At 39.6% G+C, this 15,278-nt stretch overlaps 1 protein-coding gene across 2 annotated transcripts in view; it reads right to left on the bottom strand.

Annotated features, from left to right (window-relative positions):
• Positions 1-15,278, bottom strand: part of svila (supervillin a) — a 118,680-nt gene that overhangs the window by 57,320 nt on the left and 46,082 nt on the right. For both annotated transcript variants that reach the window (XM_059326713.1, XM_059326712.1), the window contains 5 exons: positions 12,062-12,125; positions 8,576-8,667; positions 6,775-6,838; positions 6,508-6,650; positions 5,151-5,853 (listed from right to left, as the gene is read on the bottom strand). In XM_059326713.1, coding sequence (XP_059182696.1) covers positions 5,151-5,853; positions 6,508-6,650; positions 6,775-6,782 — 854 coding nt within the window. In that variant the 5' untranslated portion in view covers positions 6,783-6,838; positions 8,576-8,667; positions 12,062-12,125. The remainder of the gene's footprint in view (positions 1-5,150; positions 5,854-6,507; positions 6,651-6,774; positions 6,839-8,575; positions 8,668-12,061; positions 12,126-15,278) is intronic.

Here is a 15,278-nt window from a genome sequence, read left to right as displayed (position 1 = left end):
CAAAACTAAGAAGTTCCTAAAACATACGACAATTCTTAAGAAAAATAAATAGGATGTTCCTAAGAATGTTCTTAAATGCTATTCACCATTTTTTGCTAAATAATTTTCTTAAGTTTTACCTTAAGAACACTTTTGTGAATACGGCCCCAGGTTTCCCTTAACTTGAAATGCAAACTTTCAAAACTTTATGCAACGCCCTCCAATGATAATAGCACCAAGATTCCAAGAATCCTGACCAGAACTGGTTCAAGGAGCAGAATTAATTTGGTGGAAATGGTGTAGGTAAATGAGGTTGAGCCCTATTAGATGAGAAAAGACCGTTTAAGAAGCACTGCTCCTCGGGGTGGATGAGTTTGGTAAGTCCAGCTGAATGGGAACACGGCAGGTAATATTGGGGTGAGACACAACCAGCCTGGGTACCTCGAGGGCCAGTTGATGAGGGAATGGGTGTCGCCCTCAGCATCAGTCTGGAGGAACCAATCATTGCTCAATTTCGCCCTTGCACTGTTCCAATGGAAATCCAGTGGGAGACAAGTGAATAAGTGGGTGGGTAAAAGTCTAGATTCAGTATTCAGACTTTTTTCCCTTGGAGCACAGACATACACCACCACATTACACACACCACTGACTTCACATGGAGCATGACCAAAGTGAGAATGGGCCTGGACACCAGCAGCACCCTGCTAAGAATACATGTTCAACTCCCCAGAGACACATTTCATTGTTATTGTGGTTTGTGTGGGAGTAGATATCACATGCAATAAAATAAGAACAATTTATCTCTTATTAAATATTTGTTAAATGAAGAACAATGAGCATGAAAACACACTTTGCTTGTGTTTGATCACATTTGGCCAGACTACATGTATGTAATGTGAAATTATCCATGTTATCAATGTTATCACTGTGTCAAGAGAAGTCTGACTGAGGTCTTTTTAACTGAAGCAGACTTTCAGAGGAAATTCCCTCTCCATCGCAGCCAAAATGTAGATGAATCATGTGGGCTCTCTGATGCTACATTAAGGCAAATGGCCTAATCAGGCCTGAGTTCAACTACATCTAGAACAGGGGTCGGCAACCCTTACTAACAGAGCCATTGTTGGCCAAAAAAAGAGAGAAATATTGTAAATATTTTGAGCCTTACAATCAAGATGAGACAGCCTACTTCGTCTAAATGAACCTACCCACAATACTAATAGGTCATAATGAGCATTTATTAGTATGATTTTGTCAGATAGCAGCGAGGACCCAGGTGCAAATGAGAGGCTGAACACTGAAGAAATATCTCAGGAGATTGAGAATCAAAGGGAAACACAAAATTAGACTTGATGTTGACAAAATTTGGAGGTTAAGATGCTGAGCTGTAGATTTCTTAAGCTATGGTGCACATTTTAGTTGACTAAAATGTAAAAATAACTGAATGAAAATTGAATGCCGTATATAAGCAACACATTCTTATAATTGAAAAATACAAATTGATTTGGGCCTACACCAACAATCAGTGAAAATTAAAATGTAAAGAAATAGAAAATAGCAGCCACAGGGAGCCACTGCAGATGGCGTGGAGAGCCACACGTGTCTCCGGAGCCGCAGGTTGCCGACCCCTGCTCTAGAAGAATGTCTCTCAGTCATGAATACAGAGGGAAATAACATAAGAGGGAAAATTCAGGAGGGAGAGAGCATTTTATAAATCAAATATTGGGTTTTCATTTCTACTAGGATCTGAATTTAAACCAAATCAGAAATCACAACAAGACACATTATTTTATCTGATGTAACCAATAATATATATATATATATATAGCATATATATATATATATATATATAGCAATATATAATTCCAATCAATTGCAAGTATAGGGAGGTATGCCATAAAGGTGATGATGACATATTATATTATATATATATATATATATATATATATATATATATATATACCTCCCTATACTTGCAATTGATCACCTTTATGGCATACCTCCCTATACTTGCAATTGATTGGTTTGTAGAGGATAGTAGAGGTGTGAATTACCAGAGGCCCCACAATACAATTTTATCCTGATACTTGAATGAAAATGGTTAAAATCGCAATAATATTGTATTGTGAATCAAGGTGAGTATTGTGATACAATATATTGTGATTTACCTGTTTAACTGCATTTTGTGTTCACAAAATTAAATTCTATCAAGGATTGTTTTGTCAAATGAATCTATATTATATCGCCACTCAAAATATTACTATACTAAGCTGTATTGATTTCCCCCCCACCTCTAGAGGAGAGCCTGCCAGAAGTTCCTGTAATTGGTACTAAAGCCCAAAACATCCAAAACATGTTTTCACACTAGAAACAAAACCATGGTTCAATTTGTTCTGCACTGAGACCACCTCTTTTTTCCCAGACCAAGGGTTGGCTTTTTGGTCCAGACCATGTTTTGTTTTTTTACTTTATTCCAGGAAAATTACTAAAGAGTAAAGGTCCACAAAGCTTCTTCCAAAGAATCTGTAACTACACTGAGTATGTGCAGATACCAATTTCAAGTTGAGAATGAACTCAAGGTCAGTATATGGGGGGATAAAAAAGTTTGAACTTTGTTCATAATGTTTCCTAAAATTTGACCATTCATGTCAGGCTTCCCTTAGGGGACGTAGAGGGGGTGCTGTCCTATGTGCTTCTTTCCCGTAAGGCCTCCCTGGTCTTGATCAAGCCCAGCTGTGGGTCAGAGTTCTGACCGTGGAGTCACACTGAGTCGCCCAGTAACACAACACCCTCCCAGCACCTCAGACACAGACACGCCGGCCAAGTTTTGTAACCTAAGAGAAGGATTTAGGAGCAGCGAGAGGGGCCGATGCAGACAGGAACATGGGATGGGGGATGACAGCATAGTCGAGTGGAGAATCATCTTCATCTGTTCGTTAGCAAAACGGACTACAGGGTCAAGTCTGGTCAGGGCCAGCTGGCTGTTACATCAGAAAAGAGGAAGAAGCACTGATACTATCCGACCATCAGTAGTGGAGCCAAAACACTCCTTAGCACTTAGTGCTCCTCCACAGCAGCAATACATCTAGATTAAACCACTTATACTGATAAAGTGAGGATGAGTTTCTGATTAAACAGAAAGCCCTCTATAAAAATATACATATTTTCTCATGTATTCAATAAATGCCTAATTTAGTGAATACTGGGGCTGCTAATCAGCATTGGCTGAACACATACAAAAGATCAGTTTCACTTTTTTACAACTTTGATCTTATTTGTGTGCTTTGTCTCTCATGTCAGTTATGATTACATCACACAAACCAAGTAATCATTGAGATCTGTAAACAGGTCAAAATCACTATAACAAAGTAGTGAATGGTGATAACAAAAGTCCACATGAACATACGGATACAACTAAATTTACGTCGCTTGAATCCTTGTAGCCATGCAGCTGTGGAAAGTATCATTTGGGCTTAATCTCTGATTGCTCAGGAAACGGGGTGTGTCAGGGCTGGATTAACCAATTAGGGTAACCTCATGCACCAGATGGTTTGTTACACGGAACCATCTGAGAAGACGTTATTGGAAACTTGAAATTACAGTTGATTGGATGAACCATCTGTCTATCAACGTCTATCACAAAACTTGAATCAAAACTGTATCATGGTAGACATTGGCCAATGATATGATATATAATCTAATAACTAATATGAACAGTATATAAGATCAGAGTTCAGTCAGACACCACAAAGAGTCAATATAACATCCTATCGTCAGGCAACTTGTGCTTTACTACCTTACAAATTAGTGTTTCCCAATGACAATCTTTGGCCCTTGGAGGCCCCAAAGTTCTGAAGTTCCCAAGGTTCTGAATCCTCGAGGCAAGTCCACACTTTGCCCACTTGTTAATACAGCCTTTGTGCAAGCACAACTATTTCCATTAGGGTATAGAGTGTGGAAGTCAAAGTCGGTGTGAAAACTGTGAATGGTGTTAACAACAGATGGGAACCAAATAAACTGGAACCATCCTTTTAGGAAGCACCTGGTGCTCTCAGTATTGGTGAACTTCTCAAAGAATGTGGGTTCAGCTACAGAGCCAGAGGTTTACTTCATCCAAACAGCCTCGGAAATAGCTCTTCCTAACCAAATAGCAACATATTGGCCGGTAAGAGTTCCTTTGGGAATTCAAAAAGTGCTTTTCGCAACAGATCCACCTGAAATCTCTGGAACAGTAACACAACATTCTGTTTTAATCTGCCCTGTATTTTGCAAGCCCTGTTGTGGGTCTCAGTGGGACTCAAAGAGTGTTGGAGAATGAGCTCAGGTTGCCTGACCTGATATGGAACCACAGTCCTGCCAACAGGACGACCTTGGACACATGTGGATAAGAGGGACAGAGAGCGATGGATTCGCTGTGTCATCGTTATCCAGCAGACTGACTATTAAAGAGAATGATACAGCAGAGTTCTGGCTCACATGAAACCATGCGCCAGCTCTGTGTAATTGGATTTGAAGGAAGCTGGGGTTTTGAGATATTAAACGTTATGCAGAGGAGAATTGATATCTACTCTGTTCAGTGGCGGTTCTAGACCAGTTCTACTATGGGGGCCAAGCAGGGGCCAGTGTTTAATCAGAGGGCCACATTAAAAAACAGCAGAGATGATATTTAGGCATTCAAAACCTTTATTTTAGCTCATTTAAAAATCTCATTTAAGTATATTTGGAAGATACAAATACACTGATTGAAACAATGAGACTTACCAATTATTTTTGTACGACAATGACATTTCTCATTTTTGTGCACAATTACTTTATTTTTATTTTGAAAGTGCAGTCCAGTGAGAATGATCTTCTTTTATATACACAAGCTTTTATTGCACAATTAAACTATTATACAATGGACACATTCTGGGTTCCTTTTGTGAACAATGAGATATTGTTTGAACAAAAAATAGCTAAGAATTGTTCCGTTGTTCATCGTTATAAATTGATCATTTAAATATTCATTTGACACATGGGCCACAGCAGGGGCCAAGGGTTTCTTCACAGGGGCAGTGGCCCCTGTAGGCCCCTGTGTCGAACCGCCACTGACTCTGTTTCATGAATTTTGAAACAAGTGAGAGAAACTACAAAACAATGAAAGGGGGAAAAGGAAGAGTGATGGGAGCACTCACCCCTGCCTGCTGAGGATGTTATGGGCCTGCTGCTCGATGAATAGGTCCCCAGGAGACACCCCGTATTTAGGTGAGGAGAGGGAAGCGTGTCTGCTCAGCTTAGGTGAACTGGGTGGCATCCCTGTGACTGAATGCTCCTTGGCGGGAACCCTGGCAGCTGTGGACAATGATGTCACATCCATGTACGAGGAAGGAGATGGAGGCTCAGGAGGAGCAGCTCTGCGTTGGTTCTCCAGGTTCATCAGCCTCTCCCTCTCTGAGAATGAGTCCGCCCTGGTCCGACTCTCATATCCAGGGTCGGGGTGGCTGTGCTGTGGTGCCGTACGCCCCGCCCTGGGACTGGTTGCGGAGGTGCTGGTGTAAGTCCCTTCCTCCCCCACTGACTCCCCTCGGACACGCCTCTCTGAGCCTTCAGACTCCTTCCGGGTGCGAGTGTAGCGGGGGGGTTGCTCCAACTCCGGCTCCTGATCTAAAGAGATGCCATAGCGCTCGGCCAGCTGCCGGCGCCGCTCCGCCTTGTAGCGGGCGATGCGTTCAGCCTTGGACTCCGGGGGACTGGTGGTGGAGCCTGAGGTGTAGACAGGCTCTGTGTGGATGGAGGGCTGAGGGTCAGGTCTGCATCTAGCCCTGGACTGTCGCTCTGGAGCCGTCAGCGGCATTTCTGGGCTTTCGAATCCCTCCATGCCATACCTCTGGACTGTAACTAACAGACAAAGAGAGAACATGTGTCACTTATCCTCGGCTTCTTACTGGTTTTAACAGACGACAGCACATTACTATGATTTTAGCTTCTCTTCACTGGCTCCCTATTCATTTTAGAATTGATTTTGAGATTTTACAGATCACTTTTAAAGCACGTCAGGGGCTGGCTCCAAGTTACATTTCAGAGATATTGACACCTTATGAGCCGGCCCACAGCCTTAGGTCCTCGTTGGGTCCCTTCTGGCTGTTCCAAAGTCCAGGCTCTAAACCAAAGGTGATAGGGCGTTTACCATCAGGGCCCCTCGACTCTGGAACGCCCTGCCTGAGGACCTGAGGCTCACTGAATCAGTGAATTATTTTCACTGATTCAGTCACTTCTCAAAACACATTTTTACAGACGTGCATTCATGTGATGTTGGTCTTTCTAACTTGTGTGGTATATATACAAATATATATATTCATTTATTCATTTTTTTTTTCTTCCTCATTGTTGGTTTCTTTTTTTTCATGAGTTTTATTCATGCTTGTTCTGTCAAAGCACTTTGTGAACACTGTTTTTAAAGGTGCTATATAAATGAAGGTATTATTATTATTATTATTACTATCCCCACGGAAGCACAAATAAAAAGTTGTCTAGGTGCTTTTCTTGTCTCACCACCACAGGGCTCACAGGGATCAGAGCCCCTGGTGTATCGTGGTGTGTCCTCCTCTAGAAGCCTGTTGGCCACCAGGCTGGGCAGCAGAGACGGCTGTACCTCACCATCTATGCCCTCCAACCGCCGAGCTATACGCTCCTTCCTACATACACATGAACAGGAAGGAAGAAGCAGTCAACCTCACACATGTTATTATCCTCAACAACATTATTATCATTATCACCAACGTTCGCAGTCTTTTCATACACTTTTCATCACCTTCTCACCTGTTCATATTCCAGTCGCTTGTGCTTGTGGTAATGCCTTCAAATCGTTTCCTCAGTTCAGAGACTAAAGAGAAAAGAAAAAATTATTATGGCTCAATTAAAGGAAAACATTTGTCTTGGACCAAACAGTTCCTACAGACAGTTATGGACATTTACAGGTATAACTGGATGGCAGATGTTTTTTTGCAATGTACGGTTGGTGTTCAGTATTTTTCATTTCATTGAATCCAAATCAAGTACTGAATCTGCTTTTAAATTTGATTCAATACTTGTTAAAATCTGATGATTTCTGTAAATATTTTCAAGAAAAATATATTAATAACTAAAATCCAATTAGCAAGCTAATGTTAGCTACATGTTAGCAAGCTAATGTTAGCTACATGTTAGCAAGCTAATGTTAGCTACATGTTAGCAAGCTAATGTTAGCAACATGTTAGCAAGCTAATGTTAGCCAATATCCAGTTTTGTCCTCTTAAAAGTCAAGTTTTTTGATTTGTCAAATTTAAAACTTGCTGGTAGTGCATTCAACCACACAGCAGCTTTCAGACATTATTGTGTTGTTTGCTAACAGACGGAATTAACAAGGCCTTCATTCAATAGAAAGTCAACGGAAAGCCAAATTCTGGACTAGATTGAGATTGAGAATAATCACTGCCAAGAGCAATTTAATTTGATGTGGTTCATTTATTCATTCATTTAATCTATTTTTGATTAATTTATGGGTAATGGTAAAAGTCAATTAAAGTAAAATAAAAATGTGTCAGTATTAATTCAATCAATGTCTGAATAAATCCAATAGGACCTGAGATGTTTATGTCAAAACTGTTGCAGTGTTTTCCAAAGATTAGACAGTGATTGTGCTGATGGATACTGGGCTGATGATGATGATGACTTTATTCATTTTTATTAAGAAACAACTTTTTTGCCACTGCGATTGGACTCAATTTTGCACTTTATATATGTTGATATATCACACCAACCAGACGCCAACACTGAAACCATTCCCTGAACCAGCGAGGCTTCAAACGTCATCAATGACGTCACTCGCCCTTAAAGAAACAAGTCTCGATACGCGCTTCATAAAAGACTTCCTGGATTTCTCGATACACGGCCCAAAGCCTCAGCACAGTCCGTCGCATCACTAGCGACATGCAAAAATCGATATATGATGGCCAATAGTCCATAAACCAATGGGACACGTCATGGTGGATACGTCCACTTCTTATGTAAAGTCTATAATTGGAACCTATTCCTGATTATCTGAAGTCTTTCTGTAAAAGTCAAAACTTAAGTTTCACTACTGACTGCTGTGCCTAAGGGACGTTTGTTCACCTGGGCTTATTGCCCAGAAAATCTTGCTTCTTGCTGACCTGTTTTACATTTCCATCTGATCCATAGCAATTGGTCTACTTTGCAATTTCATATCCACAGACTCTTTCTAAATTGCCCAAATAACAACTTGTAAAAGGCTAATCAAAAGGGACGTTTGACAGCTCATCAAACTATTATATTCACCCTTCAGTGGGGCTTAACAGACCTACAAACCTCTGGAGGACCATATCTCTTTATGGGAGCAAATTGAGACAGTCAAGAAAATAGAGAGTGCACTCTTTCATATTGTACAATATGTGAGGACTGCCTGTAGAGAAACTGGTTTTAGACAAATCTTGACATGAATCCACCTGGCAGAGAGGCTGCTGTTGCACAACAGTGACTTTCAGAAACCCAGAGAAAGTTGACAGTGTGAGTGCTGTTTGCAAGCAGGCAGAAAAAAAAATAACAAAAAAAAACCCTTACTCACCTTTGGGGAGATTGGCCAAGAGACTAACATCTATATCCTTGGTGCTTTTTGCTGGGTCGTCTTTTTCGTCGAAGGAGAATTCTTTCTGGAAGCTGAGGGGTGCAAGAAAAATACCAAGTGTTATTGAAACAAGGCTGAGCTGTGGGAAAGTGTGGGGTTTGTTTATAGACCCACAGTGTAAGCAGTTACAAGGGGCTCAACTGAATGAATCTGAATTTGATCATCCAAATCATTAAAAATGTTGGAAGCAGGATTGGTTTGAATGATGTTCAAGAATCTAGTGGGCCCATGGATTACGGATGAAGATACAAAAACAAGACATGAATCATCAAAACAATACATTTGGATTTCAACCTGTAAATTTCATCAAGTCTTGAATACCAAAATATTAATCTGGAAAGGAGAGGGTTTTGACCCCGTCACACCCTCACACAGATACACAGCAAATCTCTCAGAAACATACTGAAGCCATTTATGGATTTGATTCAAAACCACAGTTACAATACAGCTATAAAAGAACTGGCAGTAGATTACTGATGTGAGGAAACCGTCAAGAATTGGGAAAACATGACTTTGCGGCTTTGTCCATTCCAGCAACCGCAGAGTTGTGAACACACTGATGTACATGGACATCATAGATCATTTTCTATCATAACAGTATGTGTTTTCATGACTGAAATGTCCAAACATCCAATCCAACATGCACAAAGCCACACCCACACACAGTTTGGTGTCACAGAGCCCAAAGTCCTTGCTGCTGTATAGTATGGAAAAATAGTATTAAGATTCTTGATATTTTAAAACATTCACAGCACAGTAAATTAAATTCTGTCTTCATAGGCAGATGAGCAGACAGACCAACTGCAGGGGGTGACAATGTGTATTTTGCATGACAAGTATCTGACTGGCTGTGTCCCAATCCACGTTCTACTGTTTCTTTGAGTTTCTCTCACTGTTCTGTAATGTTTGGTTCCTGTATGTTAATTACATTAAGTAGCGAATTTACCTGTAAACTACTTCCTGTTCTTTGATCATGTAAGATTAAACTTCTGTATATAAGCAGGAAGAACCTTCTCTCTGTGCTGCGGGTAAAAGACTTTGATTGATCATACCAGTTTGCTGCATTTTTCTTCAGAGACTTAGAGACACTCTCAATATTTTGGGAAGAAACTGCAACTACAATAGGTAACTTTGTAAATGAAGGCTAAGGAGTGGACCTGGATGTGTTTGACACCCGGCCAATAACAAGATGCTGAGCAATCCTACTATTGCTGCAGCAGGGAGGTTTCACACAGCCACGCAGCAAAGTGAGCTTATCTTTTACTTTCTCACTGAGCTCAGACATTGGCCCTGTCTGAAGCACCCAAGCTTCATCTGATACCCTGCTATCTGTTCGGTTCAATCGAAGTACTACACTGAGGTTGTGTTTAATGGATTTCTCCATTTCAGTTCAGGACAGGGTTTAATCAGCCATAAAGTGTCTTTTAACCCATAAGAACCCACGGTGACACGCGTGTAACAAACACTTTAAATGTTATAGAATCTCCCATACTCAGCTTTATGCTTCACCTTAACTCAATAAGTCCCTTAGCAAGACTGTGTGACTGTGACAAGAAGTGACTTCTCCAAAATGTGGCTGTGACTGGAAACAGAAATGTGAAAAAGTAAAATTTAAAAAAGCTTAAAGTTTAAACCCATTTAACAATGCTAATCGGTTAATGTCCTGTATTGCATTTAACCTGTTTTTCCTGAACAAATTAATAAAAAACAAGTTACAAAAATATCGCTGTGATGTATACGTCACATTGGGCTTTTAAGCTAAAAATCGAAAAACCTGATGTGACGTATTTGTCACAAAAACAAAAATGGTAATAGGCCACTCAATTATTTTCACTGTTTAATTTTTTTTTTATTAATATATGCTCTGCTGTTCAATTTAAAGTACATTTGACCAAATATAAACAAAAAGTAATCCTATCCTATCCGGTCACAATTTTGATATATGTTGTGGAGATGCAAAGGAAAAAGGCAAATTTGTGTTTCTGTAAGCAGAAAAGGTGTCTGGTTTATTTATTTTAAAATAACAAATACCATAAACATAAATTCCATAAACGCCCAATGTAACGTATATGTCACATCACAGATCTTTGACATTTTTAAAAAACATCAGAAATGTGTTCTATGTGGTCCACCTGGTCTGTAGTATATCCCCCATTATTTTTCCTTTAAGGATAAATAGGTCTGGGTTCTTATGGGTTAAGAAGGAAATAGCATTTCTCTTACAAAAGTAAAGTTGATTCCATAAATAATAAAACGCCAGTTGCTCTGTTCAACTTGCTCAGTGTTTTTGTAAGTGCAAAATTATTGCCACTGCTGCTTAAAAATGTTATGAAGATGTTATTACATGACTCCGCGAGGCTGTCTGCTCCTCTGAACAGCAGGAGGACAGGATTTTCTCCTCAGGCAAAGTGACGAACATGGAAGAAACACCTCCACAGATGGTATTCCCATGAAAACCGCACTCACAATGTCCCGCAAAATATGACAGCTAAGGTAACATGGAAAATAATGAAATACAAGGCATTGAATTTTATGTATTTAGTGTTAATCAGGCCACAAATGAGTCAAGAATTAGCTTGCTAGAGCACACTGTAAAAAATGTTTGTAGAGATTACAGTAAAACATTGTCAAATTACATCAGAAATAGGGCGTGAAATAAAAAATTGTACATCACCGTAGTTGACACTTTTAATAACCGTTAATCAAATAGCACAAAACTTTTATAAACTGTATGAAACACAGTTCTGCTGTAAAAATATAACATTTTTATGTAAAGTTAATGGAGAAATACCATGATGACACAATGACCCTAAAAATAATGAGAATATTCAGTGTAAATTAGAGTTTTTGCTGATATTTACATTTATATTTACAGTAGAAAAGCCACTCACTGTATTTTTTACGGTGAAAAGTAGACAAAGACGAAAACGAAGGACATTTTCACTATAATTTGAGTTAGTTTTGTAACCACACAATACAGTTTCAGTTAGTTATCGTTTTTTAAAAAACTTTTATTTATACGTTTTTATTTTTATTTCAGTTAAAGGAAATGTTTTTTTCAAATCTAGTTTTCGTTATTTCGTTAGTTTTCGTTAACTATAATAACCTTGGTCTGGTACGATCAGTAGCCCCAAAGTATTGATAGTTATTGGATTGTAGTGTCTTATAATAATTCTGATGTTTTTTGCTTGAAAAACAAACTGGTTTTCAGCCTCTTTTTCAGTACCACCACTACAACTACCAAAGACAGACATTTTCAATTTACTGAACATATGAGCTTCAATGTGATAAACATTTAATGATGTTGAATCTCTTAAACAAACACCAGCTTTTATTCACCAGGTCTTAAATGGAGTGAGTTAACACAACAGAAATTAAAACATGATGAAACTCATCAACACAACAACTGTTTTTAGCATATCTTACCTCAAAGCTCTCTTCTGTAGCAATCTGGGGTTGCTTAGTTTAATGGGGGTCTCACTTCCAAGTCCTGTGGACAGAAGAAAAGAGTGCAACATTTAGTCCCTTTTTTCCCCATTTTGAAAAGCAGAACCTTCAGTTTTTAATGAACACACATCGCAAGGTGCAGTCTGCAGGTCCTTGGCACAGAATCATATTAATTAAGTGGACTTCCACAGAGAAAACAAATGATGTGGAAAACAATAATCTCCCTGCCTGGCTGAATCACATCAAATAACAAGTGAGCTGTGGAGTTAAAAAGATTGCACCCTTCTAACCCCCGGCCCCCAACCCGCCTCCACAAACAGCAACAAATCATCACTGCACTTACATCCAGAGACAGTGACTGTCTCCATGTTAAGTATCAGTCTATGTGCTGTGTGTGAGCTCATAGCTTGAAGGGTTTGATAGAGGAGTGACTGTGCATGTGTCACTGAGACAGCCACTGTAAAGTCTGATCGCACGTCAAGGTTGCAGTGCAGCTGGGACTATGCCAGGAGGAGCCGGACACTTCAATGTCACTTTAATACACAGTAGGAATACAGATGAGGGACAGTATCAAGAGACAGAGACACCATACTGTCCAATCACTGGAACCGATATATATCGGCTGATATTTGCGTTTTTTACTTGTATCAGCATCGGCAGATACGTGCGTGCCGGTCAATTAGCCCATTTCATCTGAGGCGCCACCACCAACTGTTAATATGTTTTGTTTGTTTTGTTAATAAATGTTTCTTTTTTTGTTTAAATTGAGACTTGTGTAACATTTGTTATCATTGTGTCATTTTTATCATGTAAATGGAGGGAGAAAAGGCAATATCGGCTTCAAGAATCGGCCCAAAAATATCGGCAGCATATATCGGGGATCGGTTAAGACTGATTTCAAAATAATCGGTATCTGCATTAAAAAACCTGTATCGGTCGACCACTTTTCAAAACTATTGGCATGAAATATTTAATTTCTTTTCGTTGATTTTGGGGATTTCAACTAGACACAGATCTTATTTTACGCACTGTGGCCTTTTTTTTGTCCTTTTTGTTTCATCTGCTTTGTTGATGCAGGGCTCTCTGCTTGTTTACTTGCTATTCATTTGTGTCAGGGATTAGTTTTTCTCACCTTCTGTAAAAAAAAAAACCCAAAGGAAACATAACAGTCGACTGTTAATTGCTCTGTTAAGTGACTGGTTTCCCGATAAACATATTTGAAACAAGAGCAAAAGTGATATTAACACCTGCCTTTAGATATATACAGACTCATTACTGAAAAAAGGGGATTAATGGGCATTAAACATCATAAAACACTTTTATGTGGAATGTGAGTTGTGTGGATCATCCCTTTAAGGAATGTCTGCTTTAGTTATCAACTCCAAACCACAAACCTGTGGTTTTGGCTGCCCTCGGACCTCAAAATGGCCAGAGCTGTGCAATTTCGGGACAAACATGTGGTCCCACTTCCATCCCATCCGAGTTCACCTCAGGGCCGCGTGACGCCTCCCGACTCCCCCACGGCTCCACCCAAACCCCTAACCTCTCCCCTGGGGCCGCCCACCCCCTAACCCCCCCATCCCAGATCTGTTAGTCCTTATTAAGGATGTTTGGGTTGATGTTTTAAATCCCTCCTACTTAAGCAAAACATCATTTGAGAAGAAAGAAGGCTTATTTGGAGAGGGCTGTGTGCCTGGATGTGTTTGGGGATGGTCGTGTATTGTTTCAGCTGGGGGGAATATGGCTGGTGAAAACACCACTCATTCCATGCGAGCTTTGAATGATAATCCTGGTTATCTGAGCAGACTGTGTTTTCTTTTGACAATGATCTAAAGATTAGGTTGACAATATTCTAGAAGATATTTCAAAGTATAAAACAATGGTTAGATAAATCCTGAGCACACACTGAAACAGCTACATATTTATGAAGCAATCTCAAATAACTACCTATAGGATATAAAGATTTATGCTAAATCTCTGCAGATTTATCTCTTTAACAACTTAAGAAATGTAGTCAGTTTCCCCACTAACACCTACATGTATCTGCAGCTCCAAAACTGAAACAGGTTTTGAGCGAACCTCATAAGCTCTGGGCTAACAGAACTTACTCGATACATAAATTACCATGTAAAGTTCCCATTACCTTTGAACCGATTGCTTTTTACTCCATTTTCACTTTAACTTACAGGCTTTCAGTTTACTCACTGAAAGCCTTGACTGGGCATGCCATGTGATGTTATTTATTGAATAAGTTGTGCTATTTATAAATGGCATCATTTTGCATGCAATTTAGAACATATAAAGCAGTATACATGTTCTAAGATGGGTATTTTAAAAGAGAATTTTTTGCAATTTAGAATAGTTTTTGGCCTCAGCCCCATTTTTTGTCTGTATTTCATATGGTAAATGTAGGCTACGTTTACATGTTGACGGTCTGAACAGAAGACGCAAAAGTGGGGTCGCGTCTTCACTTTTTATTCTGCGTTTAGACGAGCGTTTTCAGGAGGAAATGTAAGTGCATACGGTGACGCAAAAGTTTGTGGAATTGGATTGGGTATGCATGCCAGACGGCATCACTTAAAGAGAGATAAGAGCATCTTTGGGCATGCGGAAGTTCTTCACGTCAAATTAGGGGTGTTTCAGCGAGGGAGACCCGCCTCATTCCGGGTATTATTATTATTATTATTATTATTATTCGACTACAGTGGAAACGCACCTTGTAATTGTAGTGTCGGTCATTCAAAGAAGAAGAACATTCTGTAACAAAAAATGACTTAATTGGGTTCAAATGTGCCTTATGAATCTTAAACCAATTCTAATTTAATTAGAGCCCCTAATGCAATTGCTGTATACCTGAACATCATGTAACACCGGTAACACTGACTGTTAGTCCACAATGCAGGTGATGAGCCAAATGTTTTCATGACCAATTGTCATCAAGGTCAAAAATGTACGAATAACACCCAAGTTGACAAATCCCAGAGTTTCCATTTAGGTAAGAGTGTGAAACAAAACCAGATGCCACAGTAAAGGTTAATGAGCTGCTAGTGTGAAAATAACAAAAGTATTTGTCCCTCTGGGGCAGCTGTCTGAGGCTATTGTCAGCTCCAAAATATAGAGTTCTCCACAACCCAGACCTGTTCTCCTTTTCCACCTCATACAGGCTATATGTTGTGGCATGTGAGCCATTGGGGGC

The sequence above is a fragment of the Centropristis striata genome, chromosome 23, assembly GCF_030273125.1.
Source record: "Centropristis striata isolate RG_2023a ecotype Rhode Island chromosome 23, C.striata_1.0, whole genome shotgun sequence".
NCBI classification, from domain to species: Eukaryota; Metazoa; Chordata; class Actinopteri; order Perciformes; family Serranidae; genus Centropristis; species Centropristis striata.
Note: the sequence above shows the minus strand (reverse complement) of the source record. Positions and strands in the feature narration are given on the sequence as shown.